This window comes from Vidua chalybeata, chromosome 1 (genome assembly GCF_026979565.1).
Source record: "Vidua chalybeata isolate OUT-0048 chromosome 1, bVidCha1 merged haplotype, whole genome shotgun sequence".
In the NCBI taxonomy this organism is placed as follows: domain Eukaryota; kingdom Metazoa; phylum Chordata; class Aves; order Passeriformes; family Viduidae; genus Vidua; species Vidua chalybeata.
The window spans coordinates 133,003,036-133,028,492 of NC_071530.1; the positions used below are offsets into that span (position 1 = coordinate 133,003,036).

At 39.9% G+C, this 25,457-nt stretch overlaps 1 protein-coding gene across 1 annotated transcript; it reads left to right on the forward strand.

Moving 5' to 3' along the window:
• BAALC (BAALC binder of MAP3K1 and KLF4) lies at nt 1-25,457 on the forward strand. The gene is made up of 3 exons (XM_053942127.1): nt 1-166; nt 16,433-16,602; nt 21,813-25,457. The coding sequence occupies exons 1-3, from the start codon at nt 1-3 to the stop codon at nt 21,915-21,917; spliced, it is 441 nt and encodes a 146-aa protein (XP_053798102.1). The 3' UTR covers nt 21,918-25,457.

The window sequence follows — 25,457 nt, forward strand, 5'->3', positions numbered from 1 at the left end:
ATGGGCTGCGGGGGCAGCCGGGCCGACGCTATCGAGCCCCGCTACTACGAGAGCTGGACGCGGGAGACCGAGTCCACCTGGCTGACCAACACGGACTCCGAGAGCCCGCCGCAGGAGGGCGGCAGCGCCGAGGGCCCCGGCCGGGAGCAGGGCGGCCCGCGCCCCGGTGAGTGCGGGAGACGCGAGCGGGCACCGGGGAGAGGGGAACGGCGGCGACACCGTGTGTGTGCACCTACACACCCTGTGTGTGCACCTACACACCCTGTGTGTTCACCTGCACACCGTGTGTGTGCACCTACACACCCTGTGTGTGCACCTGCACACCGTGTGTGTGCACCTAGACACGCTGTGTGTGCACCTGCACACCGTGTGTGTGCACCTAGACACGCTGTGTGTGCACCTACACACCCTGTACGTGCAGCTACACACGCTGTGTGTACCGACACCCGCTGTATATACCCGTACACACACACAGTGTGTGCGCATGGAGGGGGCTGTACCCGTGTTCCTGCTGTGAGAAGAACGTACTCCGCCGCTCCAGCCCCCCCGGCGAGAAATGCAGGCGCCCAAGTCTGCTTTGAAGCTGCAGCGGCTCGGAGCGCTCGGAGCGTCTGCCCTGCCCGGCCAGCCCCGCCGAGAGCGGCCCCGGGACCGGGCAGCGCCAGGAGCGGCCCCGGGACCGGGCAGAGTCGGGACCAGGCGGCGCCGAGAGCGGCGCCGCCGCGTTACGGGCTCTGAGCTACCAGAGCCGGTTCGGGCTCTAGAGATCCTCTCTCGGCAGTGCTCGGCTACGAGCGAGAGCGTACGGACGCCGTCAGCTGTAGAACTGTGTTATCAGAAGGGAAGAGAACTCAGTCCTTGAGGCTCTTGCCGTGGAATACATGGCTTTTTCTTTTGCAAGACAAGTAACTTAAGAAATAAATTGAAATTAGGGAAGAGGAAGCTTTCTTTTCACACTACCTCTGATGCCTTCTGATACACGGAAAGTTGACCTGAGGGTGGGTTGCACAAGAGCAGACCTGCAAGTTTGAATTTCCCAGTTCTTGTCAGTATGCTACATCCCTAGTTGTGCACTTGAGTTGTTACAGAAGCGACAGATATGGGAAAGGGATTGAGGAGCTCTGATCTGTTGAGCAGTTTGAAATTATTTAAGAATTATTGTGTATTGCAGCAGTATCTAGAAATCTCAGCTTAAGTCCAGAAATCCATTGTGCTAGATATTCTACAAATGGTTGCTGCCCAGAATAATTATAATTTCCATATAAAGCAGTAAATGCCTATAGGCAGGCTCAGATGAAAAAAAGTAGCTTTACAGACTTTTTGTAGACAGTAACAAAGCACCAGGAAGAAATTATGAAAGTGCAGAAGTGAAAATTCACAAAGATGGGCATCACAAGCCAGCTGGAACAGGGAGACCACAACTCTCTGCTGACCAAAATATTATAGGGAGGGGTCTATGTTGTACTCCTAAAGGCTAAAGAAAGACTCTGTCGTAGTCACATGGGAAATTATGAGAATTTGAAGTTGAATGGGTCTATGAAATACCATATTAAAGAAGATTAGATAAGGAATTTAAGGAGGTTTGAGATGATGCTGATCAGTAAGTTCAAAATGACAGATAACAGTGTCATCTCCAGCAGTGAAAGCTAAACAGTGTTACCTTTTTATCCACACTTAGCATTATCTTAGCCATGTTTACTTTGAGTTGGTGCCTAAACATCATAAACAGAAGCTAGACAGTCCAAGATCTGACTCTGAATAGGAGGTAATAAAGAGGTAGATCAGTAAGTATTCTTCCTAGAAAAATGTGGGAATTGACTTTGTGTTTAGAGATGAGAACAGCAGAGATAAGAAGAAGAGAACAACACTCGAGACCAATGGAGACTGAGGAAGGCATGAAAAGCTTTACAAGAAAACCTTGCAGAAGAAATTAGAAGGAAGGTGATGAGGAAAGGACAGAGTAGAAGCAAAAACGATGAGTAGAACTTCAGTTAGGGCAAGATTCACTCTTCAACAGAGCAGCAGTTTAAGGAGCCCGAGGAACACACACTGCTCCCAATTAGTGCCTCAAAAGTCATAAAGTACTTCAGGGAGAGCTGTTGTAGCATAAGGTTTGAGGTAGGGAAGGAATAGGGATAAGGAGAGGTACTCCAGGGACTAGAAACAGCACTTCAAGTGAATTTACAGATGAAAGGGAGAAGGAGCAATTGGAGGGGCAAATGAGGTCAAATACGAGATTAAGACATGAAAAGGAATGCATGCCTTTATTGTGAGAACAGAAAACTACCTTAGAGTGAGAGACAAAAAGGAAGGGTAAGGGAGGGGACCAGAGCAGGATGGGAGAGATGGAGAAATGGGAGATGACACCGGTACAAGGCAAGGAAGGAAGGTTCTGTAACTGGGACACAGAAAGGGAAGAGGCAGCAGGGAAGGGCATCAGCCAAACAAGGATGGGGAAAGAGGATGAAGTTCTTCTCTTTCATTTTTCATTTGGAATAAATTGGTGAAATTCTGTGAAGAGAGAGACATAGAGATAGGATAAAAGAAATATTTTGGGAAAAGAAAAAAAATTGGGGAAAAGACAAAAGCAGTAAAGGTGGTTGTGATTGCAAACATGTCTCAGTTGTAGAAAGAAAAAAAAACAGAATTGGACATCAAAATGCAAAGAGGAGTAAATCACTCAGAAATGTAATGTATACAGAATCAGAGGGTGTATCAATGAGGAAAGGGTTAGTAACTACCATATATTAATCTTCGTGATTTCATACCACCACAAATTTCATCATATGCTTCTCTTGTTTTTAACTAGTACATTCAGCTTTCTGTGCCTGCTTTCATTGGAACTATAAGTATTTCTGTAGCCAAATGTTTGTACCTTTACCAAAGCATTTTGAAAGCTTAAATATTATTAAATTAATAGGGAAGTACTGAGGTTTTTTTGTTTCTTTGTTTGTTTTCTAATTTGCATTTCTATTTTTCCAATTTCAATTGATCCCTTTTTTGACTATTTGTTAATTTCCCTACTTGATTTTTTTACATTTATTTTTATAAAGTGTATTGTAATCTCCTTATTTTTTACAGGAAGACATAGAGGACAGTATTAGTTGCTATAACATACCTAAAATAAGAGAGATGTTCTTAGGTTCATGAGAAGTGACTTAGGTCATGAGAAGTCACCAACAGACACAAATATAGGTGGTTGTAACTTTTATAGTAATGTATATTATGTAACTTGATAGTGTTGCAGTACACTGCTGAGGCTTTGGCAATGAGGAACAGGGCAAGCAGGTATGGATGAAGAGGGATAGAAAAGTAATAAATAACTTCATGAAGCACTGCAGGTGCTGGAATTGAAAGGCATTTTCTGGAAAATAAGTGTACATACTGTTCATAGGATGAGTGGCTTCTGTGAGGGAGAGAAAAAGGAAAGAATCACGATGAGCCCTTACAATAAAGCAATTTCTTGGAAGAACATCCATTGCTATGTGAGCAAAGAACTCTTCACAGGACTGAGCTACTGCATAGGCTATAGCTATATTTCATTTCTGCTTAGTAACTGTTCGTTGATCCTTGCAACTCTTTGCATAAATTGCTTTCTCTTTAGAAGGTCTGATTCAGCTAAGTGGAAGTGTTAGTAAAGTGATGACTTTCAGGGGAAGTAACAATCTGTGGGTACAGATGAGCCCCCAGGGCAGTCACCTCGGCTTGCACTCAAACCATGGGGAAAAGGTCGAATTCACAAAAAGCACACAAAAATTGTCAAGTACTTTGGAACATGTTTGCACAACCTGTTATATTATATTGGGATAACTTGTTGAAATGTATATGTACATGTACATGTATATGTATATCCTATGAATTTAAACTGTACAATTAACTGCCAGAAACCAGAACTGTAAATGTGCTCTATTAACACATTCAATATAAACTAACAAAAATTAATTTTGTTTGTTTTAAAGCAGGTTTAAAGCCATCTTATTTCTACTTCTTTCTATTTTCACTTACTAAGTTAGCTGCTGTATTCAAATATTTCTTCTTTATTATACCTGAAAGTGCCTCAGAGTGGATATGGCTCCTTGTCTTGTGGTCAGAGAGACTTTAGAATCAATTTACCCCGTGGGCTGCAAGTACTTTAGGAAAGGATCTCTCATTACTGTTTTCCCACAGCAACCAGCACAGTAAGAACCCAGTCTTTAATAAGGGTTGTTATTGAAATGCAAATAAAAGTATTTAATTTTTAAATTATGTAGTAACCATAAAAAATATGGTAAAAATATCGTAAAAAATAATTTTCTCATCTCAGAATGGAAAAATTGAATACTGATTGCCTCAGGACTGACTTCTTCCTCATCTATTAAATTGTTTGTTGATTTTTTATCATGATGTCACACACAGTACCAGATTTTTTTTTTTAAAGCGCTTTTTATTCTTTGAACTTTACACTTTTTCCTTAGTGAAGTAATTTTTTTCCTGAGGCATATTAAAGAAAACATTATCCGTGTTTCACAGACTTCCCTGATGTACTCAGAAGGAAACCTTGCCCATGGCATCAGCAAAGGGAACTGCAGTAAGCGGTCTGCCAGGAATGAAACCTGCAGTTTGGGATCAGTGAAGACATTTGCAAAATACCTATGAAATGGGAGGGCAATCGAGTCCTTTGTAAAATAAATAGAGCAAATCAGAGGAATACAGGAGAAATTTTATCACTATCTAGCAATCTGGCTGGCTAACAGTTTATCTTGCATAATTGCCCTAATATACTTGTGTGTTTATGAATGATTCTTGCTCTGCTCTTTGGGGCTAAATGCCTGGCTCATGCTGCTGCTCCACTCTTTTCTGGTCGCTGACAACTCCGGGACGTTTTATGGACCAGGCTCATAATTTGCAGCTAGGCTTTGGTCAAGCCTCAGCATGCAAAATGCAGCGTTTCAGAGATAACCTCTGGCAGGGAAGTTTTGGACAGTCAGTTTTGCATCGTGTGCGGCAGAGGGCTGCGAGCAGCCGCAGCCCAGGCCGGGCTGTGCGAGCTCCAGTTGCCGTGACAACAGGGACTGGCGCTGGCTCGGACCGCGCTGCCGTCATCCGCTCCCTCGTGCACCAGGTGTACGCAAAGCCAAGAGCTTAACAGACATAAATAAGCAAACATCAGGTTGTAAATTATGAACCCGGTGCAGCAGAGTGTTTTTCATGAATTGGACTGCAGAGAAATATTTAATAAACCATCTGGTTTAGGTCAAGGGGTAAAGAGGGATCAGTGCAATACATGGGTATATCAGGATCTCTTTGTGCTCTTATGTCCTTATGTTCTTTTATTAATGGGTTGTTTCAAAATCTGGTATGTTTAATAAACAATTATAACAGTGATTCTGATGTGATATTTTCAGGAGATAGCCTTATTACAGTTCAGTATTACAGTAAAAGTGAATAAATGCAGCTCTTCTGGACTGTAGACATATTGCAGCAATTCCCTTTCCATCTTAGTCCAGACCTTGGGTATAATAATGTATTGTGTTTGCGGGGCAATGCTTTGTAGAATGGAGCAGGGTACAGGGTTGGTTTCTGTGAGAAGCTGCTAGAAGCTTTCCCCATGTCCCGAGGAGCCAGTCAGCTCCAAGATGGACCCACCACTGGGTGGGCTTAGTTCATCAGCAATAGTGGTGACACCTTTGGGATAACGCATTTAAGAAGTAAGTGGGGGAAGAACCTGCAGAAGAGCAGCTGGAGAGAGGAGTGAGAATCTGTGAGAGCAGTGCCTTTGCCATTTCCCATTCAACACATTATTGTGGGTTGACCTGGGCCAGATGTCAGGCATCTACCAAAGCACTCACCCACTCCCCTCCACAGCTGGACAGAGGAGATAAAATTTAATAAAGGTTGAGGTAAGGACTGGGAGAGAGATTACTCATTAAATACTGTCACTGGCAAAACAAGCTCAACTTAGTGATATGAAGTGAATTTACTACACTAACAAAATCAGAGCAGGATAATGAGAAGTAAAATAAGCCTTTAAAAACACCTTCTCCCCACCTCTCCCTCCTTCCCAGCTCTACGTCCTTCCCCAGTGGCTAAAGAAGACAGGGAATGGGGGTTATGGTCAGTTCATCACCCAAGGCTTCTCCTGCTGCTCAGGGAGAAGAGTCCTTCCCCTGCTGCACCGTGGGGTCCATCTCACAGAAGACAGTTCTCCATGAACTTCTCCAGTGTGAGTCCATCTCATGAGCAACAGCTTTCTGTGAACAGCTGCAGAGTGAGTCCCTCCCACAGGCAAACAGTCCTTCCAATACTGCTGCAGTGTGGGTCACCCTTCCATGGGTGCAGTCCTCCAAGGACAGGCTGCTCCAGCCTGGGGCAGGGCTCTCTCTCCACTAGCTCTTCCACAGGGTCACAGCCTCCTCCAGGCAGCCACAGCTGCAGCTCTCATCCAGAGGTGCAGGTGGATCTCTGCATCCCTTGGGACCTCAGTGGGCTGCAGGGGCACAGCTGCTTCACCATGGGTTGCACCAAGGGCTGCAGAGGGATCTCAGCTCCAGTGCCTGGAGCACCTCCTTCCCCTCCTTCTCTGCTGACCTTGGTGTCTGCAGGGTTGTTCCTCTCACATAGTCTCACTTTGGTCTTCTCTGGCAGGAAAATTACCACTACACTAAAACCTTTGTTAGGATTTTCTTGTACAGTAGATCATATAGTAGGGGGTTGCTCGGCATAGAAGCCAATTAAGGATTACAGTATTGGCCTAAGCCACTATTTATTGCTCCACAAAAGAGTATTGAAATTATTGGAAAAAATCAGACTCAGATGATAAATACAACTTTTTGTAATGACCATATTTTTCAGCCCAACCCTAGCTGTTAATTCTTCCATTCTATACATTTTCAACTTTGCTGTCATTTGATAGTGCAATAATGGTTTAATTTCACATTTCAGTTTAAAAATGGCGCCAATACTTATTTGGCCCATCAGATCATGCTAAGCAATCTACCCCACCACCTCTGGAAGTATTTTTAAATTAATTGGTTTTTAATAAATATCCACTGCCATAAAAAAGGATGCATCCATAGATAGCAGAACTTAAGTGTGAAAGATAATTGAGAGATGAGAAATTTTTTTCTATTATGACCCTTCAGCTTGCTATTCTTTAGACCCAATTGTTGGGAAAACTTCAATCTTTTTTGAGAGTAGGTGGTTCAGATACTGCATGAAGCCTCCTGACCCATTCTCGTGTCTCAGGTGGGAGCAGCCACCTCTCAGGCCTGTGACAGGAAGGGAGGGCAGGGGCTGGACAGGGTTCTCCAGATGCTTCCTCCTTCCCCAGCAGCCTCTTCATTGCCTCTGGGATTTTCTCAAAACTCTGCAAAAACTGTAACACCAGCCAACCTAAACTGTGATAATCTTTCCACAAAACATCTCAGGCTTTGATTAGCATCCATTTAGTTAGTGGCTAACAGTCTTGATAAACCCTCCCTACAGTCTAAAGCAGACCTGCTAGGATTGATCACCCACAGTTTACCCCAGTACAATGATTTTCCCACTGATAAAGTAAATTTGCTAAAAATGTCACGTACAGGAGCACTTGAATTACATGAAAGGCTTTCCCAGCTGTCACAGTACCAGAAAGCAGAAAGGCTGTTGAGCATCAATAGAGATGATTTTCAGGAAGATGAACTGGAACCATCTCTCCAAATTACTTCCCTGTGAAAAAAACCCTCTTTTTTGCCACATTGAAATCTTTAAAGGCAAAAATATTCCTAGTTATTGCGAGCCAAAGGTCTGTCATTAACTAAAGGAAGGGGTTTTACACTGTCTCTGCAGCAGGTGGTGGGGAGGAGGGATGGTGAGAGAGGGAGAGTGTCTGAAATATTCTGAGCAGGAAACCTGAATTGTGGTTTTGTCAATGGCAGATTCTGCCTGCAAAATGCTGAGAAGGAAATTGCCCTGCAAAATTACTCTTTTTGTGGAAATAGCACTCTTTCCCTCATCTCAGCCTTTATATCCTGATCCAGGACATTTAAAATTGTTTTTTCTTTTCCTTGGGAATGTATTTACACTTTCCAGCCAGTTCTAATTCTGCATTTTCCAGTTTAGGAATGTAAAATTCACAGCAAACAATTAAAAATTTAATTAGCTTTAAGCAAAGATTCCTGACAATCTCAAAGCAGAAGAGCCATGTATTGCATACAGGAAACACATTTAAGAGTGCAGTTTACCTTGTTGTTCATTGATTAAAATTTCTAAAATTTCCACATAAAGCACATATTGCAGTAATTCAGCATTGAAATGGCCAAAATCTCTTTTCTTTAACTGTAATCAGTTCTAGAAATATATATCTTCATAGAAACAGAAATGATATTGCTAGTTCCAACTTTTTCCCTCACATGTTCCTCACATGTTTAAAACAGATTGCAGTTAAAAGAAAACTGGGATTGAAAGTTGGGTTTTATCTTAAATCAAATCTGTAATACTTAAGACTCAGGAACAGAATGATCGAAGCCAGCAGTTTATTGTAAGGCTTTCTCTTTGACCTGCACCAAGCAGCCCTCTTTTCTGGAGTACAGGACAGACCTCTCTGTCTGTGTGGTGAGTGCATACATTTTTCAGCAGTTGTCTCACATGAAACAAGTGGCTTGGTCCTTTGCTGTGCGCAAAGAAATGATGCAATAAGGGAATTTTATCTTCTGATGAATACATTAGAAAATAACACACCAGTCTGCTTCCCTAGACTGCCACAGTGCCTTTTCTGTTCTGTTTAGGAAAAATACAGGTTAAAAGTAAGTCAAAGAAGTAGATGAAGGAGTGGTATTTTACCACTTAACATGGGCAACTGGAGGCTGTGACGCAGGACTTTACATTTTAAGTTTTCCTTGAGTTCACTGAGCTCCTCTGCATTGCTGTTTGCTTAACTGAGCCTAACATTTTAAGCAGCTGATTAAAACAAAGCAATGTTGAGCCTCGTTCCTTCTGGGAGATGGGAAATTTAGGCTAGTTGGTTGAGATGCATGCTAGCTACTGAAGAGAAAAATAACCAGCCCATTCTTTATTGACTGACTGAAATATTTTGATTGTGGTTTTTTTTTTTACCAGTTTCCTAACAGTGTATATAGTTGTGTTTCTGTCTCTGTACATTTTGTCTGGATACTGTCCTTGTGTTGCAATTTTCATTTTTGGAAACTGCTAGCATTTCCCAAGTGGGCCATCAGAATTGTTTCAAGCACCTGCAGTACTAAAAGCAGGAATATCTGACATTTGCACAATGCAGATGCCTGAGTGCTTTCTGAATGTTTACACTGTGTGTGGAAAAGATGGAAAAATGCAATGAATTTATCTAGAAGATGGTTGATGGCTGATGGCATTAAGTTTTAATGTAGTTACTGCCTTCATTTTAGGGTGAACACTAAATGTGAGTGATGACTTTTTCACATGCATACAGATACCTTAAAGCCAAAGCACTTTATGATGATAGTTACACCGATTAAGTCAGCAGTATCCTTCTGTATATTCATGGACTGTAAGGCTGGGAATGCCACCAGGCCATACAGCCCACTGCACTTTCCTGAGTTAATTCCCACAGAGAACATACCTTTGGGACATTGAGACTGAATTTACAGGTTTCGAGTGGTTGACATTTTGCCTAAGCCTTTGTAAATTATCCCAGTAGTCAATCACTATTTTTTAAAACAAATGTGCAATGTACTACCTGGAATGTTTAACTTCAATTCCAGCTGCTGAACCTTGGTAAGCAAAACTCAGGAGTCATTTCAGCTCACATTTCATGTACCTTTAAATGCTTTTCATGAGGATTTGTATTTAGTCTGCCTAAATATTTTTGCTGCTCCTCAGTGTGATTAACTGAAATAATGCATTTTGCTCATCTTAAAACTCCATGTGTGATTAGGTAGGTAATAAGACTAATAGTAATGTTTTCCATGTCTGTGTTGGAATGAGAGATATTTTTTTAGCACATCCCAAAGGAGAAGGAAAGCCCAGGAAAATGAGAGGGAGGGGAAGAGCATGTGAACACCTACAGCTGTAAGGCACTGCTCAAAACAGGGTGGGTACTGCTGTGGGAAGGATGACTGAGAGAGGGCCAGCAGCCTCCTGCTTGTTTTCCATCTCACACAGTGCTCTCCTGTAAGGGGAACTTCTTTCTTGGCATTTTAAGGATGGGTTTAGACAGGAACGGAGCCAAAAGCCAGCACTTTTGGAAAACAGGCTGATTTGCCATAATTTGGACCCATGATATAAGGTATTGTGTATGGAGTGTATAATTTTAAACATGTATTTTTCATGGGCTTTATTGAAACACAGCTGGTATATTTGCATGTGGAAAATCAAATGCCCCCACTCTCTATCCTTCTAAAATTCAGTACTATGAAAATCAATACTATGAAAAGTACTTCAGAGCTTTGCTATTTGTGTGTCAGTTTTTCAGTTTGGAGGAAGGAGTGATCTGTTTCTGGCACATCATGTGGCACTGGCTAGTTGCTTAATCCTTCCTGTGTCATTTTCCCAGGCAAAAGATGTACTCAGGTGTCAAGGTCTTCCAAAATGTTGCTAATACTTATTCCAAAATATAGTGAAAATTTGATTCTTCTGTCTTATTACAGTTATCAAAATTTGTACCTTCATACATTAAACTCTGTTATCTTTCTGAAGTCTTTGCCTAGCACCATGATTACAATTCTCTCAAGTTTACCTTTTGCATCTTCCCTTGATGATCAGGCCAATTCCCTTTAATTCATCTTCTGGACTCTAGTTGCCATGAAGAACCCTTTGTCTGGAGCTTTGAAATGATCACGCATTTGTTAAAGAGTGTTGCAGCATGCTTTTCCTAGTTGGGATAAATATAAATTTTATATTCACCTTTCTTTCACAGATATGGTTGCAACATTGTTAAATTTGTTTACAAGATAGTTATTCGGTGATTCTGTATCCCCAATTGAAATTGAAATATACCAACATGCAAAGATTTAGCATGTTCTTGGGAAGTTAGGCCATGCAAGTGATATCAAGGTTTGCAGCTTGAGAGTTTGTTTGTGCTTTAGGATGAGCTCACTTCAGAAAAGCATCCCCCTGTAAGTATGGAGGAAGGCACAGAGCTCCTGGCTGCCTCCCCACACCAGCAGTGTGCCTTGGCATGGCTCAGCCCTGCCTGCCTGGAGACAGCTTTGGAGAGACCTCCAAAATGTGTGGAAAGTGAAAATGTGTTTGTTGTATTTTGCTTCACTGTCTACAATTCATATCACATTAGAGTTCAGAGAAATCATTCTGGATTCTCTGAATGTCTGGGAAGCAAATTTATTGCATTATTGTATTTACTGATACAAAACATTGTTTCTGACAATATTTTCCTGCTGCAGTAGGTCATCCCTCTGTAAATCTGGATCCTTCATCCTAGCTCACAAACCCACTCTGATATGCCTGAAAGTTTCTAAATTGTTTCTTGTTAAGTAAAAGAGCTATTGCATATTTCCTGAGCATCTGGCCTCATCCGTGAGGCTACTGCTTTGGAGGAAATGACTTAAACCTGACTTTTGTCACACAGCCCCCACTCCATTTTTTATTGGATCCTTGCTACGTCTTGTTTTTGCAGCCAAAGCGTGCACCAGTCCCCAGGCCTGCAGATGCGTGGCTTTCCCAAAACTATATTGTTTCAAATCAGAAAAATAGGTAGAGAAAACAGATGTTTCAGTGCTTTCTGTACTTGTTATCACTAGCATTAAATGCCAGAAACTCAGTGATGATTGCAAACACATATTTCCTCTGGAAGCACCTGTATGTGGTGATAACACTTTCCATTTGTCTTCACTGTGAGCTTTCTCAGAGTCCATCTTTACAGTGCATCATCTTTTTAGGCAGGCATTTTCTAAACCAGCATCTTATGCATTATACATGAGATAAGAGTCATGATAAATAAAAAAGGGTCTTACTGAACTAGAAAATGGAACCCTACTGGTTTGTTCATAGTCAGTTCCAAAGGTATAAATTTAGCTAATCAACAGCCACCTGCTTTAAACAAATGTATACTTGTTACTCCATAACAGAACACCTGATAGCACAGGGTCTCATGGGTACTGGGTCAGATCTAGAGCTTGTTTGGGTCAGAATTCATGTCCTGTTTTGGTCACTACCTGTTGCTTTAAAATGAAGTGGGAGAATACCATGGCAAACACACGTGGAATAATTTTCTTCACAAATAGTTGATTCTTTTGGCTAAGATTAACTTTGCCTCCTTACTGCAGGCTTCATACCCTGCCCAAACTTCTTGACAGTATTAGCTACTGCAGCATTGCTGATTTTCTTAGTCACAGAAATTTTCAAATCATCTTGAACCTTACTAAGACTCTTCTGATTAAGCCTGTGCAGGAAATCCAGGCAGACCTACCTATGTGTTATTTGTGGTTTGAGATGTTTCCTGTGGTCCTGATATTTAAGGGCTACAGAATTGTCCCTCCTAGATCTCTTTTCTGTCTCTCTGTGCCAGATGTCAATCCATGACACAACATTGCTTTTTAGACTAATTTTACATTCACAAATTGAATAAATTAGGTGATTTCCCCCATTTCCACATCATCTTTATACAAAGGTGATACAAAAATCTTCATACAAAAATCTGGTTAGAAAGAGTTAAGAGTAAAAATTTCTTCTTCTCTTTATGAGATACTGTTATTAAGAATAATTTGAATTCTTAGGTGTAACCAGGCTGTATGAAGAACTAGAGCAGCATGTATGCAATGTTTATCCTTGGTTATCATTAGTGTTGTCATTATAATAAAAGAGACCAGAAAAAAAAAAAAAAAGAAATACAGGTCTAATGTCTTAAATGTTCATTCTGTATTTTACATTTTCACTGACTTTTCTGTGATGAACACCCTATTTACTAAAATAATTCTTTTCAAAGCTTTCTTAGACAGCTCCCTCCCCAAGTAAATGGCAGGGGGGAGGTTTAGAGCTATTTGAATGGACATAAGCTTGCAAGTCTGTGAGCAATTTTTCAGACTGCAATTTTAAATATCTATCTCCTAAACCACTAAATTGGGATGATGCTGTCTGACAATTTATGAAAACTCATTCAAAATTTAAAAATTATCATGTTTGTTTTGTTTTATTGGAGAGCACACAAAGCTAAGCTGCTTTCAGCTGCTTGTTCTGATTCCTCTGCTACCTCCCAAGTTGTGCCAGTCTGACTGCTTGCGTCACTGGGGGAAGAATAAGTCTAGGATTGATTTCAGTTTACAATAACCCTTTTTTCCCCTGATGCTGCTGAAGAAAGCATTTGTTAAGCTCCAGCCTAAGGGATTTCTATTGGCATGGTAAGAAAGGCAAGACTTAGTGTGCCTGTGCAGTCTAGCAAGCAAAGAGAAAGGTGGTGGTAAATGTTGCCATGGGAAGACAGGTTCTTTTAGGCACATTTTGTGCTGGAAAGGTACACTTGGATTTATGAATTTATGAGCAATGGGGCTGCTGCAGGGGTGTTCTCCCTGTGGCCTTTGAGAGAGAACTTGTGTGTGTTTCTTACAAATATTGTAGCCTTGCCAGTTCATTTGAAAGTAAAACATAGGTATTTGACAGAACATTGAGGTGGGATCTGCTGTTTCCTCTGGCCCATAGGCTTTTGGCAGGGGTGGCATGAATGAGAAGATGAGAATGAAAACAACATTACTGAACCAGTTCATTTAAATGTCTACACTGATGTAAACTGAAGGTCTACCATGAAAGACCAAGGAGATTATTTACCAAACCCCTGCTGTGAGGATTGCATAAATATCTCAACACTTTGCTTGTTTTAAACCACACTGAGGCAAGACCCTTAGTATTGCCACCCTGCTGGCTTTTAAATTCTAATAGTACATAAGAGAGTTAACTCTTTATTTTTGTGTACTGTAGCAAATCCCAAATAACAGTGCAAAAATATTTGCTATTTTAAAACTAGCCCTGTGTTCCTAATCCTTTTTAAACATCATCTCTGTTTAGCAATCATCATTTTGTGTCTATAAAATAGGTGTTGCTTTATGGATTGCCAACAAATCTCATGCTCTTAACACCACTGCCTCTGTATTCTCACTGTAATTTCTTCTTGGTGTTAATACATAGTGAGCAAGTCACTGAAGCCACTAACTGTTGCCCACTGACTAAATCATCTATTTGCTAATGAAAATGGATTCTAAAATAGTTTCTTAACTTCAGAATAGCAAACATATTACATGATAAAATAAAAAATCTTTTTGCCTAGTATTGGTGATCATCCATATAAAAATACAGTAGTGATAGTGGAAGGCTCAAATACTGATACCTGGTTTATATTTGACAAGTATTACAAAAAAAAAGGCACACCCCTGCAATGCAGGATGCAGCAAGTATGCTCGGGCTGCAAACTAACAGAAATAAAAAATGAATCAGATATACTATTTTCAGGATTGAGATTTTCCATCAGCCTCTGGAAATGGATTGATGTAAGAAAAACTTTTCTGTGCAAGACCAAAAGATGCAACACAATCTGATAAATGAACAATTGGACTTAATAACAAAATGGCTTTTTAGCTGACAGATGTTTCACCAGACAATTTAGTCAGAGGCCAGATGGCCAAAGAGACACATGGTGGAAAGTAATTTCATAGGATGACTCCAGAGAAGTTAAAACTCATCATTTGGATGTTTGAAATGTCAAAGACTCAATTAATGGAATTAGTATGTAATTCCTAGTGCAGTTTGCTTGTTGAAAGCTGTGCTCAAGCTTGTTCTCAGAGCTCCTCTGCCAGGTGAAGCAGTGGACTCCTGGCTGAGAGCTCTGACTCACACGTGGCTCATTGCCTCTCCATCTTCCTTCCTGACAGCTGCTTTTGTCTACAATATCAGCCTGTGCCACTTACTGCTCTGCACCGAGGCATTATTTGCCTCTCCTCTGGTCCTGTGGAGTGATAGGAAGAGGTAAGACCTAAAACATAAGTAGGTAGGCAATTTTGGGAGGTGCAGGAGAGGTGAAGTTTACTGTTGCCTTACTGAAGTTGCATCTAAACTTAGACACAAGAACAACATCCGTTTTTATGTCTAGCAGAAAAGGCAGTTTATAAAGAGAGAAGTATTTTTTTAAAAATAAATTATAATATTTTCAAGTTTCAGCTCAATTTTTTCCTATCAAAAAACAGATGACAGCATTATTAGTTACCACCACTACAAGTTAAAGCATCTTTGGAATACTCTGCCTCCATCTTCTGACTGCTCAGGGAAATGCAGTGACTAGTTTGCATTCAGACTTCTTAACTCAGAATCATAGAATGACTTGAGTCAGAAGAGATCTTGAAGACTTTTTAATTTCACAAAATTTTATATATTTTCAAAGCCAAGGCTTTGAATATTTGGGTGAAACTATTGAATTCAGTCATTGCCTTTGCTAGCTAATACTGACAAATGTTGCTTTCTACTAACAAATCATCTTTTCTTACAGATTTCTGAAAAAGAATTCAGGACTTTGCTTTCTTTTAAATATCTTTAACACAGCACTTGAATTCCTACCTGATTAATGTAGAAGGTTTTGATGACACAATGTCACTTCATACAGCAGTGGCTTGTCATTGGTTTTCCACATACTTTTTTCTCACTTAGTGTCTGTGACTCCTTAATTTTTCTAGGTTTGATACCTGCATTACCAGTTAGTAAATTTGCCTTCTTTGTTTCTGTTTTAACATAAAGCTCTTCATAAATAAGCTTTGACAAAAACTAAATTGAGAGCAACAGTCATGCATCCCACTTACTCCTTGTATTTGGATTTCACACCCAGAGTTGCAATGGATGTTGAGTGCTTTCACTCACCATAAATGACAACTGATTTTTGTTAATGCATTAAGATGGGAAAATTCATCCATGCTGTCCAATGTCATATTGTACAATTCATGTGTATCCACACAGCTAGAGCAGAATGCAAATTACTCATTTATTTGATTGCTGATAGATAAAACAACATGAAATAACTTCTTTCTAACTTTCTCAACTTCAAATGAAAAAGATATTCAAGGCAAGGTCACACATAGAGCAACCCTTCCATCCATATTCGTCTTATCTGTCATGCTTACATCTGACCCCTTCATTTCTCAGAACTGGAAGAGATTTAAGGAGGCCTTCTCTGGGTCTTAAATTCAACTCTTGGTCATGCAAGGAGGTGTGTGTTTAGAGACGTCAGTGGAGACCTGCAGGTGACAAAAATCTACTGAAATGCTGTACTCATTGACTGTTTTCCCAGGTTTTCTAAGCCAATGTTTCACAGGGAAGTGGACCATAGAAAAAAGGCCAAATGATGTCAAATGTGAGGATGAAGATGCCACAGGGAGGTAGACTGCTCTCACTGTGGTACTGTACCACACCTTGCATCACTGACACAATCACAAAACGTGGCAAAATAGAGCCAGCTGCAAATTGACTGCCCAATTCCATGTGTCCCTACTAGGTCTTCTGGAGGATGGGAAATTGGCTCACACAGGTGTATCTACAGCACCAGCCACAGCTGGAATGCTGAATGCTGAGAAGAAGAACAACTGTGGCCCTCAGTGTGCAAACCCCACAGTCCACAGCATGGGAACTACAGCACAGAGACAGAATGGCTTCAGGACCACAGAGGTATGAGTATAATTATGTTCCCTATTGCCCAGCACTAGCTTTAACCAGGTCTAAATTACTTTTGTGACAGCCTTTCTCTTTGCAGTGAAACTGTATTTAATGTCTTGAGATAAGAGAAAATGGTGCCAGGCTGCACTACAGGTATGGCATGATCGAGCTGAGCACCTCTGGCAATGCTTCATGCCTGAACAGCCACAGAATTGATGTTTTATTTGTCAATCAGAGTAACACACATTTGCTACAATAAAAAAAAAAGCCCCCATGCTAATTTCTTTCAACTCACTCCAGCTGTGGCATGTATCATGCAAACTATTTAGCTTAATTATCTGAAAAGGAACATGTTTTCCCTTAATTGATGTTCTGCTTAAAATATGTGCACTGCATGAGCCCTGGTTCATTCAAAGCTGAACATGAAGCTTGAAAAAGTCAATGGGTGTCTTTTCAATAACTTCAGTGGGCTTTGGATCAGATCCTCCCCCCTTTTCCCCCTCACTTATGTGTTGTGTACATTGTATACATTGTAAGAGCAAGGCTTTGGGGCTACACCAAAGACCAGCCTTCTCCTGCCACAGCTGCCTACCCACCCACCTGCTTCCTACAGGCTTCCACTTGCTGCCCTGTTTGCATAGCAGCTGCTGAGCTGCTGCAGATTAAAGAAAGCCAAAATCTATGGCTGGTTTACTGCTTATGGCTGGTTTCTCATATGAGAAGGTGTTAGATAAAAATCTGGGGAAGGGAGACTTCCTTGTCTTTTGGGTTATCTGCAGATGTAGCAGATAAAGTCCTTTACATGGTCCTTGGCATTTCTGGGGGAATCTCAATTTCTATTTTGAGAAGTGCTTGCCATGCTGTTGTTGCTGCTTCCCCTGCTTTTTCAGGGGAGTCTCCTCTTACTACAATATCATCTAATTTCACATGTAGGGAGAGTGAGACTGTAAAAGTTTGGCAATCACAAAATGTGCAGTCATGGGTGAATGTTTATGTCCCTGTGGGAATCTGTCAAAGGTACACTGCACTTCCTTCTGGGTACGCATGAACTGAGCCTTGAAGTATTCCCAGAGTGGAATCATAAATAACGTCTTTTACATCTAGTTTTGCCCTCTGTGAATAGGATGCTCCCTGAATTTGCATTACTAGTTCCACGAAATTTGGCACAGCAGTAGTTAAAGGTGTAATATTGGCATTCAGTCTCCTGCAGACAATGGTGAGTGGCCACTGTCCCCTCGGCTTCTTCACCATTCTCCAAGGTGAGAATGGTTTTCAATTGGTTTTCTATCTGTACAATGCTGGTTGGATTGGCAGCCCCCTTAAGCATAATTTTTACCTTTTCTTCCAGTTTTTTCTTTATCTCCTTTTCTTTCTGTAACTGTGCAGCTGCTCAGTTTCCACAGATAGTAACAATTCTGTTGTTTTCTTTCCCTTTATTTCCTCTCTCAGATTTTGTTCACACTGCATTTTTTTCCTACCTAATTTCTGCTATAATTGTCTTTCCCTGTGCTGTGTTGAAGCAAGTAGAATCTTAAAATTATCTTTCTCAGTAATAAGCTTGGTTTTGGGTTTCCAATCTTTCTTTTATTTCCCTCTCAAAAGCCAATGATGACTTTAATACTCCATTTTCTGATTTCAAAGCAGCATGTTCTATAGATAATATGTTTGAGGGAAGAAGGACTCTTTGATTCCCTTTTGCATGTAAGATAAGAGAGCCTCCAATACTGCACAAATAATTGCTCTGCCTTTCCAGAATTTTTGGGCTCATTCCTTGCCTGCCTGGGAAGGAGCATATTCATACTTCTGTAGCTGTTTATCCATGGCAATCCTGCTGACTACACCAATTCTTCTGTCACATAAAAAATTAGGGAAGGGAGACCCCTGCCTTGCTTTCCATGTTGTCTGCAGATGTAGTGGGCCTGGGGGCCTTCCCTTTCTCACTCAGTATTATCTGCCTGAGATCCTGGGAGGCCTTCACAGACAATATTTCAGAGTAAGCAATCTGGCACTCTGAGTCTGGTGAGGTGCCAGAGATGCAGTGTGGTGGCTCAGTAATTCTGGTGAGGATCCCAATCCCTGATGCAAAACAGACATGCATTGCACTGTAAATCCTGGCAAACTCATTAAGACTTCACATTCACAAATAGTGTAATTTCTTGACTCTTGGACAAAGTAAGATCCACAAATATCTGTTGATAAATGCACTGATATCAGAATGCATAAGCAATAGTATTGCTGTGGAAGAAAGTTTACCTGACAGGTGTCCCCATGGGGGAGGAGAGAGTACAGCCTGTTGACCATCCCAGGACACAAAGGAAGAGTCTCCTCTGACTTCCCTCCCCTATTAAGTCATATTTATATTGTTCTCTTCGAGGATGGGGGAAAAAAGTTTCAGTTGACATAATTTTACACTTAAATGGAGTTGGAGTGACTTTATGTACGTGTAAAGATTGTACAAGTTTTACTTTGTTAGCATGCTGTGTGGGGCATGAAAAGGAACATGTGTTTTCAAGTTCAAGCAAATTTCAGCTTTTGGTCACCATTTGGGTCATTCCTTCAGTTTAATTCCTGTTAGCTGCATTTTTTTTAAACAGAGAATGACTGCAACACCTCTTTGCAATTCCAGCCTTTGTTTCCTGCCTCTCTCACACATGAAACAAGCTCCCCTGGTGTCCCTGCTCCTCAGGCGTGAACAGTTTGTTTCTGCTGAATTACTGCCAGTGTGGGCACGCCTCCTTGCTAAGCTTTGTCTTTTGACATTTTTCCACAGAAAGTGCCTCAGCACAGCCTGGGGCAGAAGAGCTACACCCACCCCATCAGAAGTTGTCCCATCTTGAGAGTCACATCCTTAAACCAAGGGGTCTGAGCAAATGACAAAGGCAGTTTGGATTGAACTTCACTTTGCATTTGCCAACACACAACACATCAGTACATGTCTATTTATTTTATACCTCCATTGTATTATTATCTTTTGTATTGCTATAGTACAAAGATATTCCCAGGTGACATAAAAGATACTGCTGTATCTTTTCATGAGATACTGCACCTCCAGGACAGGGACACATTCCACAGCAGCATGACATCTAGAGCCATGGGATTTCTGTGAATGAAAAGCCCAAATGCTTGTCATAGCCACTAGCCCACAGAGAAATTTTAATTGGTGTAGTGGAAATTTTAATTGGTGTAGTTCTGTCAAACAGAACTACATAATTATTAATCCAATTTGAAAAAGACTTGGTCACAATTTATAATTACACTGTGTACCTGTCCTACTGTTAGACAAAATTGTCTAATTTTGTAATTGAATGGAAAATTACTTCTGTATTGCATTAGTAGGAAGTATGGGCAAATCCCCACAACATATTAACAATGACAGTGTTGACTGTAATGGTACTACCCAGTGAAGTGTGGGCTCCTGCCTGAGGCCCCATGACTTGGAAGATACCCTCCTGCATTTTCTAGCTGAGATACATTCAGTAACATGTATCTGTGCTGTTGCAGTTCAGTGCAAAAAAAATTCTGATGATAACTAAAGCATTTACATTATTCTCCACATCCAATGCAGGTACATAAGAAGCTGTCAAAACTTCTTATAGTCAAAAAGGAAATATATATGCCTAGAGAGAAAGTGTAGTATCTAATGTAGGCTCTAGCTCTGGTCTGTCGTTCTGCATCTCTGTTCTTCCACTGTTTAGAGAACCATAAGGTGAGCATATAATGTGAATACCTTAAGTTTAGGTGCCTAGAGTTGAAAAGGTGATTGTCCCCTGCAGCTCAAAATGTACCCATTTTATTTACCTCAACACTGACTACTGTTTTTCTTTTGTCTCAACAAGCCATAGAATACAGTGCAATGCAGCACATGGTGCTCCTGGGAGCCTTGGGTTGTACCATCAGCCTGTGGCCTGGCAGGAGATAAACCATGTCTCACATGTCTCAGCAGGAGATAAACTTCTCTCTCACTCACTTTCTCCTGCATCAAGCTCTAAAGCAGCCATCTGCCTTATCCCTTGATACTTGGTTATGACAGCGTGCAGCTTGTGCTGTTGAAGGGGAAAAGGTTTGACACTGACTGTATCTGGGAAATTTTATCATCCTCTCATGACGGTAATGTCAAAACAATTTAGAAGTAAAAGATGATGATGATGATGAAGACGATAATAAAGAAAGGAGTTCTAATACCAGTGAAGGTAACAGGTTGGTCAGATACCCCTCCAAAGAAAAGGTGGCATCCAGATTATGTCCCTGACTGACAATAATCTAGTTTGATTCTCATTGAAGGCTTTGGCAAGTACTTGCATGAGCAGTAGCACTGGGGGAGCAAATAGCAAAGGAGCTGGTGTATTCAGGCTGCAGAAATGTGAAATAATACACAGCAACAAATTAACTCCAGGTGTTTCTCTGTGATATATATGAACCTTCCATTATGTCAGTGTCTGAACTTTATCAGACATTATTTTACCTGGCACTCTTACCATGTAAATAATGCCTAATTTACCTGGCATTCCTTACACTGACAAATAGTCTCATGGAACACTGGCAATGCAATAATCAAACCCACCTAACTCAGCTGTGTGTCTCTATCAGCCCAGATCAGCCCACTTTGTTAGACCTATCCAGTTTCCTGTGCATTATGGTGCGTTGCTTATGGCAACAAGCAGACAGTCTGGGAGATGGAAAACTATAAATTTAAATTAGAGATGCACTTGCATGCCTCAGAAAGACTGACTTTTTTGAATATTGAAAATAAACTGATGAAGCTCTGAAAGGTATATATTGTGCTTGGGTCTTGTATGCAGGCAGAAGTAAGTGTTACTTTAAAACTGTATTTTCACATCAGAAAAAAAAAATCAAGTACAGAAAATTCCAGCTCAGGCTAGTGATGCACTATTCACAGTGACATCAAAAAGAACCTCTAATTTTCACTTCTGGACTGAAACCAGATTTATTTGCTCTGCCTTTATAGTACACACATGCAGAGATGATAATTATAGGCAAGAATGTTGATCCAAAGCCTACTGACACCCACTGCCTTTGCAGCAGATATAAAAGCTTGTGTCCACGCTGAATGAGACAGTTGCTCTGCATCACAGTGCCATGTGAAATATGCTGGAGACATTTTGTTTATTACATAGAACTGTTTCTGTAAATCCAGGGTTAATCACCAGTGACTCTTTCTGTTGTCATCGTGGAACTCACTGTGCTGTTTAAAACTCTCACAGAGTAAATGGGACACACAGAAAACCTCCACACAAGAAGTTGCCAGTAATGTTACAAAAGGCATCAGACAAACTGACAGAAGAAAAACAAAGAATTGTGCCAATTAATGAAGAAAATTGCAGGTGACGATGGACTTAACAAAGCTTCACTGCACTTTAAATATCAGTCACTGAAGACATGAAGATCTCTAGGTGTTCCAGGTTGAATACAGCAGGCAGCTGCTACTGAGTGCCTCCAGAAGCAGGTCTTGTGGAAACCACCTGCAAGCACTGTAGACATTGTTTGTCTAAAGCAGCAGCACCATACAGACATATACAGAAATTCATGACATTTGTTTTTTACTAACTTCCATGTTATCCCTTCGTTATGTCCTGTTCCACATTGCTATTAAGATGAGACTGGATAATAAGGGGTACAGCTCATCACAATTAAAACCAGGAAATGAACAAATGAATCTGCATTTTTAGTCATAAAGGGGTTTTGAGTGTGGACATTCAAACCCACACAGAGCTCATTTAAAACACATATTTTAAAACACAAACCCACACAACTAAAGAAAGTGAGACTAAAGGCTAGTTTTCTACTAAATCTCTTTTCAACTATATATATAGGCTATATGTAGTTAAGTCATACAGTAAAATTTTTATATATTAAATGTTCAATTACTTGGTTTTAAATTATTGTTCATATTGACATAATTTTGGTCTTAAAAATAGTAATTTTCATATTGATTAGCCTTACTTGAAGGTCCTAGTCTTAACTAGTAAGTTATGGCTACTTGATTGTTTTATAAATGCCCCTTCGATTATGTTGAAGTCCAGTCTGACTAGGAAAAAAGTTACCATTAACATTACAAGAAAATAACCACAATTTTTAAAGTCATATTTTTATGTCAATTCAAAAAATTAACTTTCTTTGAGAAGATATAATTAATTCACTGTGCAGAACTTACTTAATACATTGTCAGCATCCTGTACAACAGTATTCCATGATTATAATAAATATATATCTAAAAGGAATATAAATGTTCAGTATAGTGAAGTCCAGGAATTAATTCAATGTATTACTTCTTAATATGGAAGTAATAATATATATTCTCTGTGAGTTTGCATGTTTATGAAGATAAAAGAGGTAAATGTATTTGCCTTCCCTATCAGACATATATATATATATATATATCCTTAAAGGGCCTTTTATATATATATATATATATATATATAATATATATATATCCTTAAAGTTTAAAAGAACTACTCAAAACAAGCACACAAGATTAGGATTGTGAACTGAACCCTTATTCTGTATTAGGATCATTTTAATAGCTTGCTGCTTAGGTGTGTGAGTTATTTTCCTTGTTGTACAACAAGTCTATGCAATAGGAATTGTTTATTAATTACTCCAACAAAAAGGCAAACTGGAATCCAGAGTTAGAGCCAGAATTTTGCATACCATAACATATTCTAAAAGGATTTACTGGCAGAGAGAGTGCAGTATAAACTTGTATGATACAAGAAAGCTACAGAAAGTGAATAATGATCCTGATGAGTTTAAGGGTAAACAGGATTTTGAAGGAAGGCAAAAGGGAAGGTTTGCTGTGTAAGAAGCTGTTCCAGAGATTTTGGCCTTGGGTGGATACCACATTAGAGTGAATAGATGCAAGAACAAAGGAGTCCTGGCAGTGAGATTATTTATTAGCTAAGAAATTATTTAGTGGTGATGTGCTGACCAGATGTGTCAGACAGCTTGGGTCACACCACAGAAGGAAGCCCATGAGCTGCATGGCACATGAAGCAGCCCTGGCTCACGTCAGCAGCCATCAGGGAGGCAGCTCTTGAGTCTTGTATTCTCAGCATGAGAGATGACAGGATGGTTTGCAGGAGATGGCCTTGGTACACAATTATCTGGGCAATAGCACAGACCTTTCTTATGATGACCACATCCCCCCCATCAGGGTGGCAGCTGCAGAGTGCTGGATGCTGCCTGCCCTGGACTGCTCATGATAATATTCCTGAGCTACTCCAAGATCCCCTAGACCTGTTTATATCCTGAAACTTAATTTTATGACGTTCAAATATTGGATCCAACTTCTGTGGTAAAAGCCATGTTTAGTAACAAGCAATTTTATACACACTCCTCATGTAGTACATTACTGTTCTTATTCATTGGGCATTAGTAACTGAAAAGAAATTACATTATGTCCTAGGTGGCTTCTTAGTGTTTGATGTGCAAACTTCCAGTGACCTTAATAAAACTAAGAGCTTGTTGTGGAGATATACATCTTGCCTCTGTACACAGATTGGGATATACTTATGTTTACTTTCCTTCTACTAGGGATAACCACAAGTAGAAACAACCAATTTATAAAATAATACCCCACTCTGTATAATTAGGGTGACAGAATCTAGTCTATACCACTTCAGACAATTTAAAGTCCTCATAATAGATTCTCATGTTGGTTGTAGTGGAAGAAGCAAGCCCAAAGAATCATCTGGATATTTTCACTCCAGGTGGCCTTCCTAGAAATGAGGAGTCTTATTTACAGGGTCTGTTCTTTGAGCATCATCTTTCAAATACAAATGGCTCAAAGACATCAACTAAAATAACCATGTTAAAAGATATGGACTTTCAGATAATGAACCTGTGGGCATCTCTGTCTTATATGCCAGGATTTTAAAAATGTAATTTTCCCCAAAAAGACATTATTGCCACATAATTTGTTTGATGTCCCTTGGCTGCACGTGAAGATTTCTACAGATACACTGAAACAACATACTTTCTGCTGGAATGATTTGCCAACAGATGGTGAGTTCTTATGATTTATCTAAGTTCAGATTTTAAACAGAAAGGAACTTTGTCATGTTTCCACAATTCCAACACAATATATACATAGGATTTTCCTATATATCTTGATATATCTTCTTCCACTATGTGAGAAATGGAATAATTCAAAAGAAAAAGGATATTGTCCAAAGAAGAGAGAGGATTTACAGTTACAAATTCATCATGAGGCAAATTAATCTTCTCAAAGACTCAGTACAGCTTTATCTTGCACTATTCCTTCATCTTCTCCCTTATGATTCCTTAATGTATTTCTTCATTTCAGCATCACTGTAGGACATTGACTGGAAGACACACAGTTTTACTGTGTAACTGAAATGATTTTGTACTGACATAAACAGGAAATTATAATTATTGTGTAAGCAATATATGAGCACTGCATTAAACATGCATTCTTATTCGTTAAATCACTGAGATTTCACTAAAAAATGGACACAGGTATTTTTGATCTACCTAGTATGTTCATATACATATTTATTTGTGCATGTCTCAGCATGTGTATATTGTAATGTTTTTAGTGTGTACTTCTGCAGTTCAGGCATATTTTTTTGAGAACCTTTAATTTCTGTTTGTAATTCTGATACCCAAGTGTAAAATATTTTGAAATAAAATCTGTTTCACATGCTATATGAAAAGAATGAGCTATATAATTTGTGCACAGAAATGGTTATTTGAAAATTCAGGCTTAGTTTTATTTACAAATATATCTAAATTCAAACTAGACTAACAGGAACATTTTTGTACTCTCTGCAAATTAATGAAGATTGACCTTAAATTTGCAAATGAAAATAAATAACATTTTTAAAGTG

Coding starts and splice junctions, on each gene's coding strand:
- BAALC (XM_053942127.1), top strand. CDS start 1: ATGGGCTGCGGGGGCAGCCGGGCCGACGCTATCGAGCCCCGCTACTAC. Junction 167..16,432: donor GCAGGGCGGCCCGCGCCCCG/GTGAGTGCGGGA, acceptor TGTCCCTACTAG/GTCTTCTGGAGGATGGGAAA. Junction 16,603..21,812: donor ATGGCTTCAGGACCACAGAG/GTATGAGTATAA, acceptor AAACTCTCACAG/AGTAAATGGGACACACAGAA.